This window comes from Talpa europaea (assembly GCF_964194135.1).
Source record: "Talpa europaea genome assembly, chromosome: 3".
NCBI classification, from domain to species: domain Eukaryota; kingdom Metazoa; phylum Chordata; class Mammalia; order Eulipotyphla; family Talpidae; genus Talpa; species Talpa europaea.
The window spans coordinates 80,604,588-80,628,296 of NC_140069.1; the positions used below are offsets into that span (position 1 = coordinate 80,604,588).

At 37.1% G+C, this 23,709-nt stretch overlaps 1 protein-coding gene across 3 annotated transcripts in view; it reads right to left on the bottom strand.

Moving 5' to 3' along the window:
- The window catches only part of HEPACAM2 (HEPACAM family member 2), a gene marked incomplete at both ends in the record, with an annotated part of 44,672 nt that overhangs the window by 15,335 nt on the left and 5,628 nt on the right, over window positions 1-23,709 (bottom strand). Inside the window, 3 exons of one of the 3 annotated variants that reach the window (XM_084229377.1) lie at window positions 5,185-5,481; window positions 16,520-16,804; window positions 21,222-21,572. In XM_084229377.1, coding sequence (XP_084085503.1) covers window positions 5,185-5,481; window positions 16,520-16,804; window positions 21,222-21,572 — 933 coding nt within the window. Of the gene's footprint in view, window positions 1-5,184; window positions 5,482-16,519; window positions 16,805-21,221; window positions 21,585-23,709 lie in introns of all 3 variants that reach the window. The other 2 variants (XM_084229376.1, XM_084229378.1) reach the window with 2 other exon arrangements.

Here is a 23,709-nt window from a genome sequence, read left to right on the forward strand (position 1 = left end):
CATAGCATGCCATTCTCACCATTATTTAAACATGATTGACTCATTTACCAAAGCCCTAGTGTAAATGCTATTTGCCCCCTCCTTAGGCAAACAAATAAAATGAAATAGCATATTAAGTGCAAATATGGGCAAGAGGTGTGGTATCCATGGTATCGCAACCCTGCTGTTGGAAAGATTGCACCCAGAACAGGACAGCCATATGCTACCAGGCAGTGCGTCTATTTCTAGATCAGAATGGAGTTCTGAGATCTCTCCTATCCAATATTTTTGATAATTATAGCAGCTGATTCATGTTTCTATGGCGAGGAAGGTGCCATATTTAGGGGCGTGTTATTTCCACACTCTCCCACAGCCCCTTCTGAAAGACACAGTTATTCAGAGCTACATGCTCATGGGAATGTCACCTAGGCCTTACAGTCTGAACAAATGTCAAGTTGTAGTTATACCTCAGTTGTTATTTCCAGAGGCCTAAAGTGAAATATATCTCCTGGAGATAATAACCTGAAATTTTTAGGTATATATCAGTAGAAGACATTAGTAAATTTACTTTCCTGTTGTGGGTTGTTTTCCTACTCTCTTTATAATGAAAAGATGTGCAATAGAAATAAATACAAAAAGTGATAGAGTTTACAGGATCACATACAAATTAAACGTATTTATTAGGTCTACATCTCAAACTATGGCTATGTGACCCTTGAGAATAATTTGTACATTTGAATATCTCCATTAAATGTGACAATTTGAATTCTGATCTGATTTTTAAAATTTTATAATATATGTATATCACAATAGTGTTTCAGATCCACTTAAAATTTTAAAGTAGGGACATCTGCATTCAAGGTAATAAAATCATTTTTCTTTGAGATACAAATGTTAATCTATTATTTTAATTATTATTTCCTAGAAACATATTGTAGATATTTTTAGTTAGATATATTTCACAATTTTGCATTAATGTGAAAATATATACATGTCATAGATAAACCAGAGTATTTCTCTGACAATAAAGTGATGAGCTAATACACATGTGACATCTTTTAGAAAGACCATAGTTCTATTGATATGTCAGTCAAAAATATCAAGGGGCCTCCCCGGTGGCGCAGCGGTTGGGCGCTGGGTTGCGAAGCTGCGCGCGGCCTCTGCGGCGCCGGTTCGATCCCCGGCTGCTTCGCGGCCACCGGAGGAGGGTCCCACATGGCGTGCAGACCTCTCCTGCCGCCCGCTGCTCCCCTCAGCAGTGTACTTCAGTCCTTCTGCCTGCTCTGCTCCCTGCTCTGGCTCTGGTGAATTCTCTCACCCTCCCGTGCTTCTGACTGTACCCAGTGCATGTATAAACAAAAAACAAACAAACAAACCAGCAAACAAATAAATAAATAAAGCATGCCTCTATTAAAAAAAAATATATATATCAAGGAAGACAGTTTCCATAGTGGTTAAAAATAAGGGCTTTGAGTTCAGGTACTATTTTTTCACTTCCTAGTTAAGTGACTTTGCCTATTGTCCCTGTTTTCTTTAGGATATCTCTAATAATTAATTTCTCAAATTAGATGTGAATCACAGTTCAGAGTGGGGGAGATACTACCTGTATAGTCTCATACAGGCAGGAAAACCAAGCTAATTGTAACATGCTCTGGTGTCCTTTACCCAACTCAAAGTCCCCAATAAAAATTCTGATTATTTTCTGATCTTGTTAGTCATGACCTTTCTATATTTGTCACCTTGCAGGCATCTTTGATTCCTTTTTCCTTTGCTTTCTGCTTCTTATTGCTGAGAATTTTTGGTTGGCCATGTTCTTCGCTTCATTAAAAATGAAGAGGCTTGTGGGCCTCCCTGGTGGCACAAGGGGTTGAGCGCTGCGCTGTGGGGGGTGGTCCGCAGCCTCTGCAGCATGAGTTGGGTCCCCTGCCAGCCAGGGAGCAACCCACATGGCGAGGCAGACCTCTCCCATCTCACCCGCTGCTCCCCTCAGCAGTGTATTTCAGTCAGTCTGCCTGTTCTGCTCCTCACTCTGTCTCTGCTGAATCCTCTCACCCCCCGCATCTCTAGCCTGTACCCCAGCTCTTATATACATAAATAAATAAATCTTTGGGAAAAAAAATGAAGAGGCTCATCTACTTTTCACAATCTGACTGGTTACACCAAACACAACATGGTTCTGAAAATATCTCATGGGCAGGTACATTATCCCTCTATATAATTTCTGTTTTCCACAGATCTTTATACAGATTGCTTTTTGGAGTGGATGGACTATCAAATGATAGTTATAAGTGATATTCATTATTTCCAGTATAGATTGGTATACATATAATTTGCATCACAGATTCATTCATTTGGAAAACTTAAAAAAAGTCAAATACCTAATAAAACACACCAATACCACTCACTTTCTTTGCTACTTTGCTGCTGTTTATATTAAAGTTCTATTGATGTTGGAGGTTGGAAAAGAGCTCTAAAAACCACAAAGAGGTCACTAATGTTGACAACCCTGAATCCCTCTGAAAAATAAGCACCTGCTCTTCTTATTTACTATAATAACAAATGCCTGGTCTTTGTACAGGTCAAACAGGTTTTTAGATTTTGCAAATGGTAATTATTTGACATTAAGACTGTTAGCTATCTGTGGACCTTAGTACTAAGATCTTAATCAAATATGGGGGCTTCTGATATTATGAAAATATCTTAGCTAAATATTAATAGGGAAAGCTTAGGGAGTGGGAAAGGTCTTATTTCTGTATATTTCTCCATATTACAGCCATGTCTTACCTTGCCATGAGTGTAAGGTCTAAGGTTGCTACTAAACTATTATATATGCTTAATTATAACTTACTTTAAAATTATGTCTTAAAAATAAAATAAAACAAAATTATGTCTTGGCTACTAGTGAAAGAAAAGCTGTTAGACTTATTAAAAATTTAATAAAATAAAAAGCAAAAGATGTACCTTAGCTGTTCACATGACTGACACCTATACTAGACTATGAGCATATGGTTAGCAGGAAATTTTGTTTTCACATGTCTTTCTCAGTGTCTACTCCAGTATTTGCCCTATAATAAGTACTGAATAATAAATGAATGAGTGCCTGATTTATATTACACAGAATGAATAAATTCTTTAGGAATCTATAAGAAATATATTATTATCTCTACCTAAATAAAGCTTAATGCAGGTGAAAATTCTAGAGCTACATTATCAAATATAATGGCCATGAGACACATGTAGCTATTTACATTTAAATTAAAATTGATAAAGATGAAATAAAATTAAAACTTCAGTATCTCAGTTGCATAGCCATATTTTAAATGCCTTCAAACCAGATTAAGTTAGTGGCTACCACACTGGACAGTGCAGCTATCAAACATTTCCTTCACTGGAAACAGAAGGTTTATTAGATTGCACTCTTCTAGAGAGTACAGTGTTTTCTTCATTTATGAAATAAACCTCACCATGTCAGTATATAAATTCCAATATATTCAGGTGATTTTGTAAAATACCCTCAACTTTAAGGACTCCTGAGAAAACTTCATCCACTGCATATTTCATCATCAATCTGTAGTTTGTGATAATTTTATAATTCTTAATGATGCTTTAAAAGCTTTGTAATAATTCAAAGGCTGTAGAGGAATAAAAAACACCTTAAACAAACAGTTGTTACACTTGTGCTTGCTAAATGTGTAGATTCCAAGATCCTACCTGCAAGATCCTGATCCAATAGGTCTCAGGCATCTTAATAAAAACACTCTGTTAGACTTTGTTAGATGATTTTGACACTAGGGTCTAAGGGCCATATACTGAAAAGTCTAACCTAAGAACTACAGGGATTATACTTTGTTTTGTTTATTCAACAAAATGTATTGACTCTATGTTTAGGGCCCTATTCTAGACACGGGCTATAAATAGAGAGAGAAAATATCACTAGAGAAGGTCTTAATTGGTGGTACCTTTTGCAAACTTGCTCCTCCAACAATTACAGGCACTCTAAACATGACTTCCTGTCCAATCCTGTCCCCAGATTTTTCCCAAAAGGAAACTGTTTTGTTTTCATCTGTATACAAAAGTGAGTCCTGGAAGGATTTGAAGGAAGAGGAAGAGGCAAAGGGAAAATGAGATGCAAAGGGAGGAGAATGTGGAAGAGGAGGAGAAAAAGAGAGAGGGAAAAGAGAGAAAGTAAGAAGAAAATAAAGAAGGAAAGGGAAAAAAAGAGAATGGACTTGAGAGGCAGGAAAGATGGAGATTGGAGAAATTTGGTATTGGATGAGGAATAGGGGTTATTTTTACCTTCCTCTGGTAGATAGGAGAGTAATTCATTTAAATCAGGGAATACAAAAAAGAAGAGCAATTTTGTGGGAAAGGGACTTAGTTTTGATATGTTGGACTTATATGCTATCTCTGGTACTTCAAATAAAAACATACAAAAGGCAACTGGATATACAGTTAGGAGCTTTAAAGATAAATGTTTGTTATATTGTAAGAAACCATGGAAGTGAATTAAATCACACTATTGAGAGGAGACTCAGAAGGAGGAATTTGGTGCACATTGACATTTTTGGCAGTGATTCTTAATGTTTTTGGTATTGATGACCTTCTTAAAAATCAAGAGAATGTCAAATTTCACACTTACAAAGTTTTGTGGTTTCCAAGGTGTTGAGAAACTTGTTAAGAAGGTCCACAGCTTTCAAGTGTTAACGGTGAAAGAGGAAGGGAAGCCCACGAATTACTGTGAGAAGGGGAGTCAAACAGGGAATAGAAAAAACAAATTCCTAACTGACAGAGATATATTCATCTATCTTAATACAATAGTAGATATAAACCTTTTATAATCTTTAAGCTTCTTCCTTTACTGCTATTAATTCTCTTTTATTTCTGTTTGCAAAATCAGAAAACAAGAATGTATGTTCACAATTAATTTATTGAATTCTCTTTTTTTCATTATCCTCAGAGTTAGCAGTTTGAATTCCCCCTCCATTTTGTTTTGGGTTTTCTTTGTTTGACTCACAGAAACCATGGTTTAATTAACCCAAGATATTTTCTTAGAGTTTCTGATATCCATGACAATGGAAACTATTTGAGATGTGACTGTGTTTATTTGAAACAATGATTTTCTCCTCCACATAGATATTAGGGTTAGGGCAAGGTCAGCATGAGTTTATGTTTCATTGAGATTCCTGCCTTTTATATCACACTTACCTGCAGATGTGATGATGACTGTGAAACGAGTTTCATCTCGCCTTCCAGTAACATTGTTGTAAGCACAGCACATATAATCAGTTGTCTTTTGAGCTACTTTCTCAGATGCAACTTCCAAACGAGGCCCATATTTAATGACATATGTTGTATTGTCAGCCCTCTGGATCCAGGAATAGGTGTTGGGAGGGTAAGAATCAGCAGAACAATCAAACAAAATGGCTTCTCCAATGTCAACAGTAAACACTTCCCCAACTTTTAGGCCTTTATCAGAATTAACTTGAAGTCCATAAGGTCCATCTGCATTAATTAAAAAAAAAGGCAGGTATAAATAATCATAACATAGTTTTTAAGTTTGGGAGCGCTTAGCAGCAGTTTACTTTTCTATGAAAGTCTTTATGTTAAAGTTAGGCAAACAGGTCCACATTTAGACTCCCAATAAATGATGAGGGACTTAAAAATGTTTTTTTTCTGATACCCATGAAAATGGAAACAATTTGAGATGTGGTTGTACTTACTTGAAATAGTGAAAACTCTTCAACTTGACATATAATTTTACAGACACTGCGATTATAAATGTGATACTAAGCTTTGAGTAATGTATTGACAAATCTGCAATCTTGTTAGATAATTCCATCTTTTCAAAATAGTAATTGTGCTTCAAAGAATTTCAAAAATAGGCTGTGGCCACTACTTTCTCTTTTACAACAGTGCTTTGAATATTACCTGTTTTTCTTCTCAGTGCTAGGCTAGGTTGTGCAAATATAAAATACCTAATTTCACAAGTAATACAAATTTGTGCTAATAGATTTAGTGGCGTTCCATATTTTCATGACACTTTAGAAGAGAATTTAAAAAGATTCCTCTCCGCAAGTTAAGCTTACAATTCCATTTGGAAAAATACAACATCTTCATTATCATTAACAAATACTCACTGATGATTACTAAACTACTTAATGAATATCCTATAGTGTTTTTCTTCATACTGCAATATTCTGGTAGGACCTTGCTATCACTATGGCATCAGATTGCCAGCAGATAAGGATATAGTTCCCATTGCTTTCTTCAAAGAACAGATTAAAAAAATATTCCCTAGCTAGAGAGTTTTTGTCATTTAGTCCAAATCCTGGCTTATATTCTAAAAACTGAGATTTAGCCTTGTTTATGCTCAATTTTCAGTTGATCATACCCAAAATTTATTGTATATTTGCTACATGAAATCACTATAAGTCCTTATACAGTTTTTTTTTAAAGATTTATTTATTTATGCATACAAGAGCTGGGGTAAAGGCCAGAGATCAGGGGTGAGAAGATTCACCAGATACAGAGTAGGGAACCGAACAGCCAGACTGACTGAAATATAGGCTGCGGGGAGCAGTGGGAGAGACAGGAGAGGTCTGCTTCGCCATGTGGGTTGCTCCCTGGTCGGTTAGGGGTCGAACTCGAGCTGCAGAGGCTGTGGATTGCTTCATAGTGTAGTGCTTAACCCCTGGCGCCACCAGGAAGGCCCCACAGTACTTATACAGATAACCAAATTCAATCTTCCAAGCAACCACGAATCAGATATTGTTATTCCTATTAAAGAGGAAGAGATATTTAAAATTTTTATTTGCTTTTGTTCACAAAGCAATTAAATAGCAAACCTGGGACTCCTAAATATATGCATTTAATCATTTGTATTCTCTCTCTAAAAAATTAAGTGGTATAACTTTCTATCATAGAACAGTTACTCATTGTCTAACTATGTTATTAGTTCCACAATAAATTGTCTATTATGTATTGATTCTGTACTCAGTTAAATCAAATAGTCAATCAACAAACACTTTATCTGAGAGATACTAAATACAAGGTAACGCATTTAGTATATATACAAGAGAAAAACAATGGTGTAAGATGCATTTCCTATCCTCAAAGGAAAAGCTATAGATGGTTTGCTCAGCAATCATATAATCTCAAAGGTTCTGATTTCCAAAAATAAAAAGCTGACTATTCATCTCTTCTGTGGAATAACACAATGTAGTGATTAGATAGAAGGATAAGTAGGTTTAATCTTGATTTTGTCAATGAGTAGTTAAGTATTCTTTAGAAGTCCTTTAAACTTTTCAGGTTTTACTTCCTCATCTTTACTATGCAAAGATTGACTAGATGAATGACTAACAAATTTCTTTTTACTTTTGAAACACTATGATTAATGCTAGGCTAAAAGCTATTTTGAATATTGGCAAGCCAACCTCAAATTTGCCTATTTCCAGAATGGTTTTCTATTATGTCTGTATTTTCTGACCAATCTACCACGGGAGAAACAAATTTCCCAGGCTATAATAAAAGCTGAAAACACAAAACAATACATTTAGCTAGGAATTCTACATTTTATACATATTTACATCCTAAAGCCCCACAGAAATGTGAAAGAAACATAGATTAAAATTCATATGAATACATGAGATGACTCAACTCTCAGAAAGCAAACATAGAAATTAATACTCTCAATTTGAAGTAATCAGGCACTGGACATGGAGGAATAAAGTAAAAAAAAACCCAACAAAACAACAAAGAACAAAACAGATGCCCCTTTCCTGTGACTGCACTAGAACCTTGTCATACTGTTCTCCCTTTTTAGGTTATGATATAGTCTCAAGGGAAAAACCATTGATTTAGATCAGTGTGTTGTAGGTGGAACTCTCTTACTCTGAATTCCACCAGCTAATAAGCTTTGTAATGAAAATGAAAAGGTTTTTTCATTTACTCAGCCAAAATTAATATTGAAATATTACTGTGTGCATGACACTGTTCTGGGCATTATGAGGGAATCTGAAATGTTCAAGACGTGGTTCCTGTGACTGTTACCTCAGTCCCATGGAGCAGCAGGATCCCTTCAAGTGGTCATCATTAATAGAACACTAGGAAGCAAAGGCCACCAATCAGGGATCACTGCTTATATTCAGATAGTAGAAAACCAAAGACCTGAGTTTATGCACAAAAACTGAAGTCTGAAAACAAGGAAGGCTTGGTAAAGTAGAGAAGTATGGTTTTGAAAAATAAGTTATTCAGTTTAAGTCTGTCTTCCCACTGGTTTTTAGGGTTTACAGAATATGAATATGAAAACAAATTGCCTTATAGTTTAACACACATAAAAATTTGTGATATTCTTTTCAAAGTGTAATGATTTTTGGAATTTCAAAACTTTATTTTAATTTCTCATTTGGAATTGCCTTAGGACCCTGCAACATAATGGAGTTTTCTCAAAAGCAGTAATTGTTCCATTGACATTTTGGAGAAAAAGATTTAATCTGTTGAGGAGACCCACAGCTATTTAGATCAAAGCTGATAAATAAGGTTGATTATTTAATTTAATAGCATCACTCTAGTAAAAATAAAACATGCTTTAAAAAAGGGATCTGATTGTACAGTTTATCTTCACTACATTCAAACTTACTTTGATCTTGCTACTTCCCCATTTGTTGGGTTCTATGATTGATGTAATCGTTTTTCTGTCTCTTTTAATTATGTGCTATCTCTGTCTCTTCAGAGTCACTCAAATCTCACCAACTACCCCAAGTCCTAGGTGCAATACTCTGTGAGTATTTCTTTCAGGTATTAGGACCTTATACCTTGAAGCATTTAAGTTCCTTGCTTTTGATACTATTTCTTAAAATGTAATGCATTTGACCTTTTTATATAAGAAATAAATGTTCATGTGGAAAATCCTAAAATTCAGAGAAGCACAAAGAGGAAAAGTCATTTCTAATTTCATCACTCAAGGGAACCAATATCCATATTTCAGTGCATGATCTTGTCTTTCTTCTCTCTTACACACACACAAAGATCGTTCTATCTACCTGCCTATCTATCTATCTATCTATCTATCTATCTATCTATCCATCCATCTATATATCTTATTATCTTTCTATCCCTCCATCTTCCCAGCATCTTCTATTTATCTTTCATATACTACACACTGCTTCCAATTTGTTTTGTTCCTCCTATGGTGTTATTTCCTTTTTCATTAGCAATTCATGTTGACTAGCCCTTTACTTTGATGTTCGGTTTAGTACATTATTCACACAAATGGGCAATCCAATTGAAGATGTTTAAAGTGATTCAACCAGTGTGACCTTTGACATTGAAGACGAAAGCAGAAAGATAATTCTATTTTGGATGGTTCAGTTTCTTGCCTTTAGCAGAGAGCTCCCAATAGAAATGGACCTTTTGCCTCAGGAATGGCTGTTTACTAAATGACTTGTAAAATCACATATCATCTGTTCTCTTTAACAATTTATGGCTGAGTGGGAACACTCCCTAAATTTCCATCATGGTGCTGCTTGCCACTCTGCTTGGGAGCAGATGGTAAGTATTTACTGTGAATGACCTTTTTTTCCCTTTAATTTTTATCACTTAGAGTACTTCCCTGCAGCAGTGCCATATGTTGCGCACAAAATGCAGTGGTTATCAGGTTATTATTTACAACTGGAGCTGGAAGGCATACACAATTCATGAACTGAAAGCAGATATTTGTCTGAATTACTGACTTGACACTGTATTCTACCAAGGCCAATACTAGATTATGACATCATAAACTTATAAATATATGGACAATCTTGATAGATTTTGCTATACTTTTTCTGCCAAAATAAAAAAAAAATTCCTGTTTTCACAAAGGCAACTGTCACAGAAATAGTGCGTTAAGAAAACAGAATAGGGGCATCCCTGGTGGCGCAGGAGGTTAAGTGCCACACTGTGAAGCTGTCTGCAGCCTCTGCAGCGCGGGTTCGATCCTAGTCGGCTGGGGAGAAACCCACACAGTGCAGCAGACCCCTCCTTTTTCACCTGTTGCTCCCCTCAGCAGTGTATTTCATCAGTGTGCCTGTTCTGTTCCCCACTCTGTCTCTGGTGAATCCTCTCACCCTCCAGCACATCTGGCCTGTACTCCAGTTCTTGCATAAATAAATATATCTTTAAAAAAAACAGAATAGATCATTCACACTGAAATTCTATTATGATATGAATCTCTATGGGGGAATATTGGAATATGACCTTCACTAGATTATTGAGGAAGTTCGGGGGGGAAATGAAGAGTTAAAGCACTATAACTAAGAAGATTTTATCTTATAATGGGAATTTAACCTTCTACAGCATCATCATGTAACACTGAAAGGTATAAGAAGAAAGCTAATCTGTTCCATGTTGATTAAGTTTAAGAAACCTCTACTGAGTTCTTAATCGGTGTCAAGAATTGCCCTACGGATACAAAGATGAATCATGCAGAGCTTCTATTTGAAGTTGGAGCGCTTATGAGTGGAGGAGACTCAGGAAAATACAATGTGCTGAGTAATTGTGGAAAGATGTGCATAGGTTGTTGCAGGAGCACAGTGAAGCTGTTAGTGACTGAAGAGGTGAGACAAAGTATGGGCAGGTGAGCCTTTCTGGAGAAGATGTTGTGAAGGCAGAAGAGGATGTAACCAGGTGAAGAAAGAGAGGTGGAAAAATCATCAACCAAGGCACACATTCCCCCCAGTTTGCATGGAGTGATAAAGATTACAAATATGTTGATGCCATATCAACAGAAGGAATAAATTACAAATCTTCAGATTATATATTTTAATTCTTGTAACCCACAAACCATACAACCAATCAAAAAATAAAACAAGGCTAAAATAGGAACAGCAAGAAAATTTAATAAACTAATGTATTTTATGTTATGTGGCAGGTAATAATTGTTTCGCACAATTACTGTACCAAGATGTCTGCTTTTAAAGTCAAATCAAACCATGAATGAATGAGTAAATAAATGAACAAGTGAATGAATGAATAAGATGAGATATTGACTAAATGAAGAGCTTTGCATTTGAATGTAAAAACAACCAAGAAAATACACCAATAATACTATATTCACAATTATTACTTAATAAGAATAACAATCTTTCTTCTTAAATTATCTAGATAATTCAACTTTATAATGTATAAAATAGACCCATATTTGTAAATTTTCTTCTTTCTACTATCTGCCATTAATCTATAATGATGACAAAGTTTTCTCTGTGAGATTTCTACAGACTGTCTAAAAAGTGTGAAGGAAAGAGTTCCATCTGCAAATAGGAGATATGTATTATGAAATCTGAAATTTATTCAAATTGGGATATTTTAATTTTTTCAAACAACTCATGAAAGATTCTGGAATTTAAAGCATAATATTTTAACATTTTCAGGTGTGATTATGGGCTTCTTCCCCATTTTCATACTTTCCACATTGTGTATCACCATGTTTTGTGGTAATAGCAAGAGTGGGGCCTGAATTTTTACATAAAGAAAGATCTTACTTTTACTTTGCCAGATTAAAATATAGTATATAGTATATAAAATTAAATAGAATATAGTATTAAATATAGTATATAGTATTAAAATATAGTAAATATAGTATATAGCAAAACAAAAGATTATTTTCAGATGAAAATGATATTTTCACCTGCCTATAATTATTTATGTAAAGTCCCACATTTTTTTCATTTAAATCTATGTCTAGGGCCTCCCTGGTGGCGCAGCGGCTTGAATGCCGCACTGTGAAGCTGTCCACAGCCTCTTCAGTGCCAGTTCAATTCCCGGCCAGCCAGGGAGAAACCCACATGGTGTGGCAGACCTCTCCTGACTGCCCGCTGCTACCCTCAGCAGTGTCTTTGGTCCATCTGCCTGTTCTGCTCCCTGCTCTGTCTCTGGTGAATTCTCTCACCCTCCTGCGCCTCTGACCTGTACCCCAGTTCTTGTATAAATAAAAAATAAATCTTTAGGAAAAAAAATTAAATCTATGTCCAGTGTTTAAAGATAGATTGATAGAAGAAAGAATATGAGGAAACTATTTTCATGTAGAAAATAAAGTATGTCAAATTCAAGAATGGTTATATTTGGGGGAAGAAAAAAATCCTTCTGAAGGTAGTCTTTTCAGATTTCTCTTTGTGGGTATCTTCTACATTATCCAGGTTCTTCAAAACTTCTTGCTATGTGCTACCAATACCAGTTTTGGCTCAAACAATTACCAAAAAAAAAAAAAAAAAAAAAAAAAAAAACCAGGAAAGGGGAAAAAAAGGGCTAACATTTATTAAGCTATGTTTTTCTCACTGATCTATATACATAAAATTTCATTTCATTCTCCTCATCCTTTTTGAGCTAGGCACACTGCGGTCAGTGTAGATAAAGAGATGAAGAAGTGGGTGCACAGAAAGTGTCAGTCACTTGCGCACACTGCTAATGGCAGAAGTGGGGCTTTAACACAGGTCATCTGCCTTTACACTCTGGCTCACAATCCCTGTATTATCCACTAAACTCCATAAATGACAAGATATCACATAGTCAAGCTTTCTTCAGTTGACAAGGAATGCTCCAACACAATCTCACTTCTGGTTGTCTCCTACTACATTGAATGGCGGCATCTCAGGATTTATATTCAGTATATAATAATTGTTTAATCCCTTATTTTTCATTTTATGCCTTTTCTATGTGTCTATAAACCACCTAGACCAAACAACAAAGAATAATGTAAGGATATGTCTACATAGTTCTAGATTTGATTTACTTTGCTCACATTTTCTTTCACCATATTTTACTTGAATGCTTAGGTTTGTGCTAATTGAAGCTGAGTGGAAGTTTTATTTCACTCATGTCAGAATATTTTATTCTGTCAAGAATATGAATACAAGTATAAATTGCATCAAATTTGAATCCTTCACTTCAGCTCAATGCTACTCATGAAGCTAGTCACTCTAGAACTATCTTTGTAAATCTATATCTGTCTATGCTTTAAGGCACACAGAATATTTACACAATGTTATCTGCATATAATGCATCAACTAATGTAAAATATTGCTAAGATTTGAGCTATAAAATTGTCATACTTAAATACAATATGAGCAATGACTGGGACAAATCTTATGTAATTTGCTGTAGTGTATGATATTTTGACATTACTTGGTGAAAAATGTCACATTTTCTTCTTTGACATTCTTTAATATAATTTCTTCTGTTTCTATGTGAAGGGGCTGGTTCACCTTTGAGATGTTGAATTTCAAGCTAGGTTTAAGTGGCAGCTAATCCTCTTTGATTCCATACCACAACATTGAATTACACAAAGTATGAAGTTTTTTTCCATTTCTATGTGAACATTTTTCAGGAAAAAAAAAAAAACCTTTCAAATTGTTCTTAATATTTTTAAACACTGCATATAGTTCAAGTTTGATGATTATTTCTCCTCTGTATTTCATAGATTTACATATATCACACCTCCCATTTTCCTTTCCTATATATGTACATCTTTTTTATAATTGTATGATGTTTGTAATCTATCTTGAAAACATACTCTCTTGACAAACATTTCTTGAATTAGCCTAGAATATGTATAACTATTTATTTATAAACCATTCTTTAGATGTCTTTATATGAACCTTTGTTTAAAAATAACTTTTACTCATTGTTTACCAAACGGTGCCTGGTGTTGAAAGCTCCCCAAAATCTGACTCAAAGAAATCTATCTTAGCATCAATTCTACTGCCTCTTTCCTGTGTCTTACATTCTAATCAAACCACGATTTGCCAAATACTTTGACCTCTATGTTGTGTCTGGGTTCCTGCTATATTGCCATTTGCCCCCAATTGTACATGCTATTTAAGATCCATCTCAAATGTGATTTTCTGAAAAGAAGCTTATTCCCAGCCAGAAGTAATGTTTTCTTCTCTGAATTTCCACACACTAATAATATCAGTGATAATAATGACTAACAGATATAATGTACTTATTACAGGCCAGTTACTGTTCTTAGAAATTCATGTATGATAAGAGACTTAATCTTCACGATAACTCTATGAACTAAGCACTGCCATTACCACCATTATATGGATGAAGAAACGGAGGAACATAGAGATAAGGTAGTAGAGCCAGGATCTGAACCCAGGCCTTCCGGCTCCAGAGTGCTTGTTCCTGTCACTACACTCCTTTGTATATTTAAATGTGGTATCTGTTAACATTTTATTTCATGTAATTTATTGTGCACATTTTCCCCCCCATAATGTAGGATAGGGTAACTTCCAGTTTCCAAATTCAATGATTCCATTTTCTATAGCTTAATTTGCTTATCCAAGTAAACCTTATTGTTTACTTGTACCACATCATCATACTCCTCCCAGCAATTCTCTTTGCCATTGGTGGAGCTCAGTTTTAACCTTAAGCTTTTTTTTTAAAAAAGATTTATTTATTTATTTATACAAGCACTGGGTACAGTCAGAAGCGCAGGAGGGTGAGAGAATTCACCAGAGCCAGAGCGGGGAACAGAACAGGCAGACTGATGAAATACACTGCTGAGGGGAGCAGCAGCGGGCACTGCAGGAGAGGTCTTCGCGCCATGTGGGAGCCTCGCCGGTGGCCTGGGATCGAACCAGCACTGCAGAGGCTGCGGGCAGCTTCGCAGCCCAGCGCTCAACCGCTGTGCCACCAGGGGAGGCCCTAACCTTAAGCTTTATATAGTTAGGAAAACCTACATGTAGTACATATGTTGGCACTTTTCCCCAAAGAGTTACTTCTATTTCTCAAAAGGACTCAGTTTTCTATTAAACAATATAGAATACAGATGTATCAATTATAAAATCAGGCCCCATTTGGGCCTCCTTGGTAGCACAGGTGTTAAAGACATGGTGCTATCGAGCTGTTGCCAGATACTGCAGCACGAGTTTAATCCCTGGCCAGCCAGGGAGCAAACCAGATGGTGCAGCAGAACTCTCCTGTCTTGCCCGCTGTTCCCCTCCTCAGTCTATTTCAGTAGATCTGCCTGTTCTGCTCTCCAGTCTCTCTGGTGAATCCTCTCACCCCCTCGCACCTCTGGCTTACACCCAGTTATTTTATGCATAAATAGATGAATCTTTAAAAAAAAAATCAGGCTCCATTTACTGAGAGCTTGCCTTGTGTCAGTCATTGACTATTTTTCAGACAGTTCCACATGTCTGTGGTAAGGTAGTTTTAACTATCCCTACTTTACAGATGAGGCTCAGAAAGATCCAGGGACTTACTTAAGGTCACATGTATAATGATGGAAGCAGTTTCCCACTTAGGATAGTCTACGTCCTATGTTTTAAGGCCTCTTCCAGGATTATGTACATTCACTTGATGAATGAGTGGATGCATTTGCCAGGCTTAATTCTACCCTACAGGTCAACCAGCTGAAACCATTCTCACATCAGAAGTGTGAAAGTTTTTCCTTGCCATGCCTCACTTTTCTTGTTGAATGGTTGTGGCTATGTGTCAAGCTATATGGGGAACTGGGAAGAAGATTTCCCAGTGTGACAGGTCATTGGTTCCCAACTAATAGAGCTATTGTGCCTCTCCACCCCAGTGACATAAGGCAATGTCCAGAGATGTTTTCAGTTAGTCACAAATGGAGGTAGAAGCTACTGCTACGCAGTGTGTACAGACCAGGGATACTGCTAAACTTCCTATAATACATAGGACAGCTATTACAACAAAGAGCTGTCCAGCCTAAAATGTGAGTGTGGAGACTGAGAAACCCTGAGCAAAGCTGAAACTGAAATTAAATATTAAACATTGAGAAGTAATGATATGGAGTACCGGGGACTGGGGAAAATAATACAATAAAGAAAAACAGGGATCTTTTTTTGGTTGGTGATGACATTACGACATGAACTAAAGAGTTTGATGAACTTAACTCTGTACATGAGGTTAAACAACAACAGCAAGCATCAAAAACAACAGAGAAAGGAATCAAAGAAAAATGAAATCTGAAATAATTACTGATTTCCTGGGAACCTGAGTACTTTACTACAGAGTAAATAAGTGTTCTCTATGATCCTCCCTATGTTCTGCCTCTAAAAATGGAGGTGAGAAGTAGGCAGAGAGCAGCCAAATCTGGGGATGTCCCACCTATGCATAACCTTAAAGCGTGCTCTTCTCCCTGTGTTCCGGTGCAGAGCACATCCCTCCCTCAATTTATGACCACCGACTCCTTCTTCTTGGGAATGAAAAAAATTAGCGCCTTCTGTACGGCTCTATGTTCTTTAAATTGAAGTTCCTACCTCCCATTGGAAATAAGGGGCCATAATGTTCTAAGTCACAAATGTATCCTTCTAGGCCCAGGGAGAGTACCTCAACTAAATCTTTAAGAAGTGGGGTTGTGCAAGTAAATACATCTCATGAGAAGACAATGCTTGGAAAGTGTAATTACCGTGAATATTGCACTACAATAATGGTAAAAACAATTTTTGGTTTTTGGCGGTGATAGTGTCTGTGACTACCCTTGTAAAACCATTCCAGAAGGAAGCTCACGAATATTTATATTTAGAAAACTTACAATATATGGTAGGCATAATAATGTCACTTTCCATCTCACTGACAGGGTTCTTCACCAAGCAACTGTAATTCCCAATGTCTTCTTTGGTCACGGGAGCAATATGAAGGGTGTTGTTTTGGGGAGAAAATGTGTTGGTAGAGCTGGTGTGGACAGGTCTCCCATTTTTTAGCCACTGGTAAACCAGTCGGGTGCCCCCTTCCGCCAGGCAGGTCAGGGTCAAGTTCCCCACATACTCCACAGCCCCAGTAGTAGGTTGAGTCTGCACCATTGGTTTCATGACAGGGTCTGTAATAACAAAAGAAATGGAAATGACTTGCCACCATGGAAGTATAATCAAACTGAATAAGGTCTTTCAAATATGAAAGTCTGGGAAATGATTCCAAAGTTTTATGCTTTTTAACTGTAGACAGTTCAAGCAATAATTAAAGGAAAGAAACATTTAAAGTAATGGAAATGCAGAATGACAAAACAAACAACTATCATTTATATCCGAGATAACTAAATTCAGAACTAAGCTTTCAAAATTTTCTAATGTAAATTTTTATTTTATAGCTAGTACAGTTAGTGGAAGAAAATTTTCTTATTTCCTGTTCAGTGTGTTTTTCCCAGCACCATAAAGGCACACTCTCACTAGCAAAATTTTCATAGCTATTTCCATTTTTGCCATGTCCTAGAGTCCCAAGAGCAGCTGGCAGTGGTAGCTGTGCTAAAACCAAACTTCTATCTACCATTTCTAAAATATAAAGCTTATATATATCATATCAGGCATGTGAGGAATTGAGGCAAAGTGTTAGAGCACCACACATGTACTATTTGCTTTTCCTTCTGTATAAGAGAACTCATTATACATTTTCATTGCTTTGCATTTGTGTTTCAACATTATGTTAGTCATTTCAACACACCAAAGCCTGCATTTTCACATCAACTGTATCTAAAAATAGGATAAAATGTGTTAGGATTACATCATTTTAGAGATACAGTTGACAAATTCAATAGAGATTCTTGTTGAAACTTCAAATAATAAAGGAAAATAGTTTTATTTTGTAAATCTGGACCACAATAGGACATTATAATATTTATCAAATGAATAAATATTTCTTCCCTGAATTTTAACTCTAAAATTGCTGGATAATATTTCATTGTGTATATATATATCACATCTTCTTGATCCAGTCATCTATTTTTGGGCATTTGGGCTGTTTTCAGGTTTTACCTATTGTAAATAGTGCTACAATAAACATAGGTGTACAGGTGTTCTTTTGAATCAATGTTTCTGTGTCCTTTGGGTAGATCCCTAGCAGTGGAATTGCTGGGTCATATGGTAGCTCCATTTTTAGCAGGTTGAGGAATCTCCACACAGCTTTCCATAGTGGTTGGACTAGTTTGCACTCCCACCAAAAATTGCTGGATTTAGGTGAGAATTATGTAAGTATCCATGACCATTTCCAACAAGCTTCATTAATCTTAGCAGTTCTTGAATATTACTTGCCCAGAATTACACAGCAGTCAGTGGCAAAATGAAGAGGGCTCTAAACTGGCAATGTTTCTCTCCAGCATTTTGGAGATACATTTAATAATCTCCCATGTATGATCACAGGACGCAGAGTAAATGATATAGAAGTGACAGATGATTGTTTCTAATATTCGTATTTCAATTTCATATCAAGCTTTTATCTGGGATAGGTACACTTCCTCAGGTAAATTTCTCCTTACTCATACTCACATTTTCCTACACTGAAAAATGTGCATTAAGGCACAAATAGACCCAATCCTTCAGCCCAGAGAAGACAGGGGCAAATGAAAGATAAAGAGAAAGGAGGATGAAAGCAAACTTGCAGGGTGTTGAGTAGCCTTTTTAAGGTGGGTGCAATCAGAATTGGCTGTCTTGTCCATTTAATTTAATCCTTTATCTTCTCTGGCAAGAACTAAGGATTCAGAATAACTTTTGTTTCCACTATCATGATTTTTTAAAAATTGAGTTGTATATATTTATCGTGCAGAAAAAAGCATACATTTCAAATATGTCTCTGTGTGGAAATATATGTGCTATAGGATAAGTCAGGCAAGTAACACATTTCGTCTTGTATGAGAAGAACCAATCATTAGAACAGAGATTGGTACTGCGATCATATAATAAATACACTGCTTCCAAGCAGTACAACCCAATGTGAAAGTGTCCCAAGAAGATTTTTATACAGGCTCTAGTCTCTTATTAATGCATTTTGGTTGCATTTCCCTAAGGAGATTCATTTTTACTATACATTAACAAACAATAAATGCACCATTAAATTTTTGGGATAAAATAGTTTAATTAAAAAAAATTTCAGGGGAAGTGTAGGGTGAATGGAATTATCAGACACACCACTAATGTGTATGCCTGGGGTGTGGGTCATGGGCACCGGGCATGCCAGTCCACGATTATGGGTACCTTGGCCCAGGGAGCATGGGCATGCGCATGTGTAAGTGCGCTGTGTTGAGAGACAATGGATAAAAGGGCAACTTCACTTTGAGGTGAGACTAGGAGATAGAGACATGACTATGAAACATCACCAGATGGAGAGAAAGCTCAAAGATTTGCAGGGAACTGGGAGGCTCAGTTGCCTCCTCAGTCTTTGGTTCCTGCTGCCTGGCCAGTGCCCGCCCCGCCTGATGTGCCTGTGTATCTGGTTCCCTGAGAGAGCATTAAAGGTCTTTAAAAATCTATCCAGGGCTCTAGGACTCTCTTTTTCCATCTGTCGAAATCTACAGTAAACCTGTCCTATGCATGCTTGCACTACAGGGAGACACAGGATACAGGAGAATTTCATAAAAATATCCTTAATAACTTTCTCCTTTTCTCTCCCCAAAGTTGCTTGCTAGGCATTTATTTCCACATCCTGTGTGTGTGCTCCTCTCCAGTATCCACTCATTCACCCCACACAGATTTTTTTTTTATACTGCTGAGGGGAACAGCAGGCGAGGCAGGAGAGGTCCGCTGCACCACGTGGGCTGCTCCCTGGCTGGCTGGGGATTGAACTCATGCTGCAGTGGCTGCACGTGCTGTGCCCAAAGCCCCGCACCACCAGGGAGACCCCACCCCACACATATTTATTGTGTTCTTACTAATGGCCAGTAATGGGTTTTAGATGCTGAGGACAAAATATTATAGCAAACAATACGAAATCCCTGTTCCCATGAACCTTGTGTTCATGGGTAGGGAGGTAAAACAATGAATAGGTAGGGAGGAAAAACAATGAATAAAAATGTATAATATGTCCAGGTGGAAATAATAAGAGCTATGGAAAAGAAAGCAGGAGACAAGATTCCTTTCCTCTGTGTGTGTGTGTGCATGTGCATTTTGGAGAGAGAGTTTATAGTTTATATAACGTATTCAGGAAGGATTCTGCAGCTAAAATAACATTTCAATTAAGATCGAAAGGACAGGAGGCGACCATCTGGGAGAGAAGCAATGTAGGTAGAGTGAAACGCAGGTGCAAACGTCCTGAGGGGTAGCCAGAACAGAGTGAGGGGAAGAGAGGTAGGCTATAGTGTCAGATAGGTACTGGGTATGTTCGGGGCCTTAGAGGCCATTACTAGTAATTTTGTTCTGAATGTGGTAGAAAGCTCTTTATGCTACAGAGGAAGGCTATTTGGATAATCTAGGTCAGAACTGCTGGTGGGGTTGGAGCAGGGTGGTATGGGGGTAATTAGAAGTGATTGAACTCTGCTTATATTTTGAAGATAAAAATGGTGGGGTTAAAATGTGGACTGAAGATAAGGTGTGAGTGAACAAGGGGGTCAATGATGACCATAAGTCTGAACCAGAGCAACTGGAGGGATACTATTAAATAAGCAGACTTAGAGGAAAAGTCAGGATATGGGCACCAGATATAGCATATAAAGTATTCTACTTACATACCTCAATGAAGAAAATAAGTGTATGAAAATTAACTGATCCTATTCTCCCTCAGGGATATTTCCAGCAAATTCTTTTGTCTCTAAGTATGATTCTTGAGCAAGTTTCACCCTTCTCCAAGCAGTATACCAAACTAAAAATCTTCATGTGACAACAATTAGAGCTCTTGCAGAGAGCATTCTGATATTCAGAAAATAAGATCTTTTTTCTATCTTATATCAATAACTTTATATTTTATAGTTATATTTTATAGTCAAACAAATAAGTCCTGGGCCTCCCTGGTGGCCTCGGGGCTAAATCTCAGTGCTACCACCATGACGTCCCACTGCAATAGCCTGAGTCTGATCCCCAGCCACGGAGCTAACCCACATATGGCACAGCAGACCTCTCATGCTTCACCCACTGCTTCCCTTAGCTTTGTATTTCAGTACATCTGCCTGTTCTGCTCCCTACTCTGTCTCTAGCTAATCCTCTCACCCCCCGCTCCTCTGGTCTACAACCCAGTTCTTCTACACAGAAATAAATAAAATAAAATCTAAAAAACAAAAACCAAGTAAGTTCTAATTATTCATTGATTAATTTTATCTGGGCACTTAGTGTAAATTGTATAAACAGATATTATTTAATTCTCAGGAAGGCTTACAAGGTAGAAAATATCATTTGTGCCACAAGACATTGAGAGTGTGAGGATTAATCTGTTTCCCCAAAATTGCAGAGCCAGGACCCAAAACCTATGTAATCTGATCTCCCAAGTGACCACTAGCTACCATGCTACCCAGTTGTCCATTACACTTATACAGGACTCACCATCAACAGTGACTTGTATCTTCTGACTAGCTGAGAGCGTTCCATTTCCCTGAATGTTGACCTTCACGATGTAATTGCCTTCATCAGTGAACTGCAGTGGATTGATGAGCAGAGATGCATTGGGGGGCATCATGGTGAACTTGTGTTGGTATTCCAAGTCAGGAACCACAGACTTGTTCACAGATCCCAATAAGTATTTGGGCATCGTATGTGGTCTCTCAAACAGCCATATGATCTGGATGTCTGATGCCAGAGTATGGAATCCGTAGTGCACAGGAAGGTAGAGGGCCTGACCTCTGATGCCATGGACAGTGTGTGATGGCACCACTACCTTCAGCCCTGAGCAAACACCTGCTGTGCCTGCTAAGAAAGAAAAGAAAGCTATGAAGACCCCAAGCCACATTTCCAATCGAAAGGGGCAATACAGTGAGAGAACTCGATCTGGTGATAATCCTTTAAAAGAAGAGAGGCTACTAGGTACTGACTATTCTGTTACCTGCAGAGGTAAATATTTGTCTCTGAAACCTGCATTTTAAGAACTCCACCCAAAGACCATACTGAATGCATGACTTCTTTAAAGGCAAGATGAAAAGGAAAAGCAGAAGTTATTATCTATGACTGTTAAAGAATAATGGAAAAAGGGGAACTGGGAAAGATTATTAGTTCTAAAGTCCAAAGAAACCTTTGACATCGTGACTGTTAGTGTCTGAATCATATAATATCTTAATTAAACTATGTAATTTGAGGGGCTATTTCCTCCCAAGAACCTTCGTTCAAAGTCTTTTGAAATGGTCCATTATTGGAAGTTTTACCCCTTATCTAAAGCCTGGCCTTATGCAAAAATCCAAAGAAGTTAGCATTAAACCATTATCAGTCAAAATCAGCAATTCTGCTTAAAAGCAGGAATGTGACTGGTGTGTTCGAGAAAGAGCAAGAAGTAGGAACAGATGCAACAAAATAGAGGAACATGATAAACATGAGGTCAGCATGGTGGCCAGTGTCAGATTAGGCAGCATCTTAGGGTCATGGCAAAGATGCTGCCAAATTTACTCTGATTGAGATGTGGATGCAACTGGAACTTTGTGGACAGAGGCAGGATGTAATCTTCTTCTTCTTCCTCTTCCATACCTCCCTTTCTTCTTCCATTTTAGGTATATTCTAGTTCCTATGACAATAGACTCAAATAGGGGCAAGGAGAGCACTTAGCACTTGCAAAAGTAAGCAATACTGTAGACCAGGGTTCTGTAGACCAGGGTGATAGAGATACTGTGAGAAAAGGCTGGTGGTGCTAATAGGATTTGTTGACACACCAAGTCTGAGATATAAGACACAAAATGGATTCAAGTATGAGTTCAAGGTTGTTGACCTGATCAACTGAATTAGTGGCGCTGTCATTTATTAATAGGTAACTAATAAATAAACCATGGAAGATTATGGGGAGACCATTTTTTTTTTTTTAAGATCAGGAGTCAGTTTTATAAATACTCATCTTAGATACCTATTAGACATCCAAGAGGCAATGTTGTAGGATATATTGGGTATGAAAGCCTTATTAAAGTGGAGTTAAGAGAGAATATGGGGTCTGGAGGGCTCTGGGGGCAGAGACTGCTGCCCAGTACAGAGCTGTGGCTCCTCACCCCCAGCCTGTAAAGGTTAGGGCACATGCACTCATTGCTATGTCTGTGGCTTTCTCCTTAGTTTTTGGCACCTGTATCCCCATCTTTATTCTTAGTCATGATATAATCTTTTATTTAATGGACCATTTCGATGTATTTGGCAGTGTGAAGATAGTCTTCCTTAGCTCAGGCTACCATGTTGTTGTAATCCCAATTAAAAGTTTTTGCATCAAACAAGTGAATTAAATAAAACAAATATTAACTTTTAGACTATAAGGCCAAATTAGTGGTTACTAGAAGGGAAGGATGGGTAAATTGGGTAAGGGAGTCAATTGTATGTGACAGACCTGGGCTTTTAGCAGTGAAGTTAAAGTAAAATACACACATGCTGCTTTATAATGATGTACACCTGAAACTTACATACTATAATGAAATGCTACAATAAAAAGAAAACTCTTTACTTCCATGTCTCCATTTTAAAAGAGAGAGCACTAGTGTACGTACCTATATCACATGACTGTTTGAAATAGTGAGGAAGAGAAAGGGAGAAATTAAATGGGAGTATTTTTCACAGAGATGGAAGAAAGGAAAGTGTACAGATAACATTCTTGGGGAGTTTTGCTGTGAAGAGGAGCAGAAAAATCATTTCTTTCTTCTTATTTTCTTTGGATGGATGCCGAACAGTATGTTTGCAGTTATAAGAAATGATACACTAGAAAGAGAATTGTTCATGGGCAGAAGAGATGGGCGAAGGTAGAATAAAATTCTTTAGGGGATGAGAAAAGATGGCAATTTGGGGACAAACAGATATCTTACATTTTCAATGTTCTCATCTACAAAATGTTCATTCTCTCTGATTGTTTTTTATTTTC